A 3,870-nucleotide genomic window follows, 5' to 3' on the forward strand; every position below is an offset into this window, starting at 1 on the left:
TATATTTGTTAACAATAGTATGTACACTTTGACCCCGAGTATTCACATTCTATCAAAATAATAAAAAGTAAAATACAGCCTTAGGAAACGTTGTCATTGTCCTGTGGTAAAGATGCGTGGTCGGGTGTGTATATCGAGCTGTTTGTGTGTGTGTGTGTGTGTGTGTGTGTGTGTGTGTGTGTGTGTGTGTGTGTGTGTGTGTGTGTGCGCGCGTGTGTGTGTGCGCGTGTGTGTGTGTGTGTGTGTGTATGCGTGTTCTGCCCGTATACCGCAGTCTGTAAGCAGTCTTAGACAGCGCTTCACTGTAGTAAAATCACGGTGAAAAAAATCATCACGTTTCAGTCAGTTGTTTGATACAGTCTGAGATGTGACGTTTCTAGTTAGAGCGTAAAGGCGTGTCCTTGTGCCTTACAGGTGTGGGGCGTAGAAGGTGGGCGCGCCGTACGCCTGGGTCCCCAACATGAAAGGTGACAGTACCGCATGACTGGGCAGGAAGGGTAACTGTGTGGTGCAAACCAGCCCGCCCGGCCCGTGACCCGGGTAGCCTGTGTGCATTGACAGGTGACCGCCCATTGGAGGAGACGGACTCAGCGGGCTCAGACCCCCCAGCCCGTTACTCTGTCCGTTGGGCCCGCCCCCGCCCGTGGGTGCGCTGGTGTCTGCGCCCGGGTTCTGCTTCTTCCACTTGGTCCGCCGGTTCTGGAACCAGATCTTGACCTGCGTCTCCGTCAGGCTCAGTGACAGGGCCAGGTTCAGCCGCTCGCAGACCGACAGGTACCGGGTGGACTTGAATTTGTTTTCAAGAGCAACAAGTTGTTCATAAGTGAAAGCTGTCCGAGCCCTCCGGGGCTTACCAGACTTTGAGTCCGAGCCAGAGCGCTTCCTCTTCGGCTTAGATTGTCCGTTCGATCCTGACTGCTGGTTCTGCTGCCCACCAGACCCTGGGCTCTTGCTCCCCGGGTCGTCGTCGTCATGTTGGCCCAGCTCCCCCTCACCGTGCCCGGGCAGCGCGCTACTGCTCTCCTCGCTGAGCTCGTCCGGGGCCTCGCTGTCTGAGTGCGAGCCTCGGTTGAAGTCGTTCTCACACTCATCTGATCTGAACACAAATCCATCCTCTGGAAGTAAATAAGGAAATAAATGTTGTTAAGTCATTTAGAATATGTTGAAAACAAACACATTTGCTGGAAACTAATTTGCTGCTAAAATAACAGTCAATATTCAAGAACTTTCCAAACGTCAGCTTCAAAGCCATGTTGTGTAGGGTGATGCGAGCTGTATGATGCAGTCAGTGTGTGGAATAGGCTAATGGATAACTTTTTCTCAACCATCCCTCCCTCCCAAAAAGAGAGTGATGACATAGCCTACTATCTCTCCACTCCAACCTGCATCACCGAATAAAAACGGCAGTCTTTATCTGCTCATCATTGTAACAGTAAGCGAAAAGAGGTAATAGTTTATGTCATCAATTTGATGTTATCGATGAAATGTCGTGGTATAAATGTCCTGGCATATGAAATTTTCTATATAGCATAGTCTGCTAAATTTCTTTGGGAAAATGCAAACGAAAATGCAAGTAAGCTGGTTATATTAATATGAAAAGTATAGGCCTATGTTTCATGGGTATAAAAATAACATGATTATTATGTTATGGAGAACGTCTTTTAAAATAGCCCAAATTTTAATTGAAACGTGAACAGAGACACAAGAAATTTGCTTTAGAAGCTATTAGGATTGCCTTTAAAGCCAATAGGATTTTCCTATTTCTAGCGTATTGATGAGCGTGGCTTGTTAGTTGAGACTTAAATTATGTCCAACATTTTAATAAAAAATGAATGTATCAACACAACAACAACAACAACAACAAAAAAACGGGCCACAACACATGGCCGGTAGGCTTAGGCTATTGTTTGTTGACAGCCTAATGTTCTCAACATAATGAAGAGGAGCCTATTGTTGTGCATCTGCTGAGAATATATGATATCCATATTCTTTTCGAGGTTGTTTATGTTGACAGCTTACATTATTTATTTTTTATTAGTTGCATTGATTGGATAAAACGCCCATAGTTTTGACAGGTGGATAAAAGCCAGCCCAACAACGGGTACTCCTTGGTCTTACCTGGATTAAAACACCACGAATTTGTTTAGAATTAATGTAACTAATTAAATAATAGGCCTACTCCAAGTCCAGGGTAGATAATATATTAAGTGGTGCTTATAATTTTGTCAGTGGAAAAAATCTTAATCCATGTTCCCTTTTAAAATCCATATTTATCCTAATAACTAATAGGCTTATGGTTTAATCTTGTAATTATCTGAATTTTGACCTTATGATTTAGCTGTTGGAGAAGAGTAGTCAAGCTGGCTGAAAGAGATATAATGTGTTCGATAATAGGATATCGATCGGCCGCTGCACATGTCAGTCTGGGCCGATTCCAGCCTTTCTCTCGCATCTTTAACCTCACCAGGCACCTTCAATTAAATGTAATCGAAGGGTTTTAATTGTTTTTCTTTAGATATTACAAGCCTTTAGTCCGGGGTTACTCGGTGGCGAGAGGAATGGCATAGCCTACAAGACAACTACAATATCCAGGCCTATATCTTATGCTCTAAATACAACGTTTATTATCCTACCCAGGGTAAATGAGAGAATAAACTAGGCTACTTTATTAAACTCCTGTGCTGTCCAGTGAAAAATAGAATTTTAACGATGCTATTTTCAAGACAGAGATATAATCCTGATATAGCCTAGCCTAGGCTACAAGACTTCAGAAACTTCTCCCCAAAATAAGTTGAACAAGAAGTTGTCTATTGTAATAAAACTGACATACACGTGACAAACACTTCTCGTCATTTCAATCGTTTAGCCTAAATCAGAAAAAAAAAGAATCTGAAACGGACATTTATATTTTCCTCAGTGGACTAATAGTCTAATAACCAATTGACATTAACCATGATTTCTTCAACGCAGAGGTTAATAGAGGTGAGGCAGAGGATACTTACTTATTAAGCCTGCAGGTTTTTTACACGGTTCATAATCTTCTGCGTATGCCTTCTGGTCCAAAGCATGGTTGGAGTCGTCTCCCCTGTTCTCTGCACCAAAGGCGAATTCACTGCCTGTCCGATTGGGATGATGCTTTTTGCTCGTAAACTTATTTGGGTCCAAGATGTCCAAAACAGAAAACGCGGTGGTCCGGTGAACCGTGGGCATCGCCACCGGAGCCGGTTCCTGTCGCGGAGAGTTGTCCCGACTGTCCCCAAGCTGTCCCTCTCTCCCCGCGAGGCACGAGAACACCGAGAGCTCGTTGGCGGCGAGCCTCTTCTCCCCGTGGTTGTCCATAGTCTCCGGGGCGGCCACGACGATCACTGCTGTTTGGGCAGCCACTCCGGACCCCGAGATGTCCCCCGCCTTCTCCCTGTTCATAGCGTCCCAGCAGCAGAGCGAGGTCTTCCTTGCTGGAGTGGGATATCAGATCGAGCAACACGAGCCTAAACTTAAACCACGATCACAATCGAAGACATAGCGCCTGTAATCAGAGACAGTGTGCCGTGTCGTGTGTGCGGTGTCCCGGCCAGCCAGTGTCGCCAGACCCCCTCTACCGCTGCTCCTCTCTGTTGTACAGGCGAATGACAGCAGGTGACGGGGCTCTGTTGGATGGTGATCTCTAATGCTCAACTCCTTTTTGGGTTTTTAACCGTCCCCTCAGGACCCTCCAACGTTTATGTCGCGCACGCACCTCACTCGCTCTCACGCCCCCTCCCCTTCTCGGTCCGTCGCCAAAACTTAGACACGAGCTACGCCTTATTTATGCATTCATATTCAACCGCGGGTTGTAATTGGCTACAAATTAATCCCATGCCTCTAATAGCC

The 3,870-nt window shown here is 45.8% G+C and overlaps 1 protein-coding gene across 1 annotated transcript; it reads right to left on the minus strand.

Annotated features, from left to right (window-relative positions):
* Window positions 1-408: 408 nt before the first annotated feature.
* nkx1.2lb (NK1 transcription factor related 2-like,b) lies at window positions 409-3,423 on the minus strand (the record flags this gene model as incomplete). The annotated part of the gene is made up of 2 exons (XM_084456575.1): window positions 409-1,115; window positions 3,003-3,423. 2 exons carry the CDS (start codon window positions 3,421-3,423, stop codon window positions 409-411), a joined length of 1,128 nt encoding a protein of 375 aa, XP_084312701.1.
* Between the last annotated feature and the right edge of the window lie 447 nt (window positions 3,424-3,870).

Source organism: Borostomias antarcticus (genome assembly GCF_949987555.1).
Source record: "Borostomias antarcticus genome assembly, chromosome: 22".
In the NCBI taxonomy this organism is placed as follows: Eukaryota; Metazoa; Chordata; class Actinopteri; order Stomiiformes; family Stomiidae; genus Borostomias; species Borostomias antarcticus.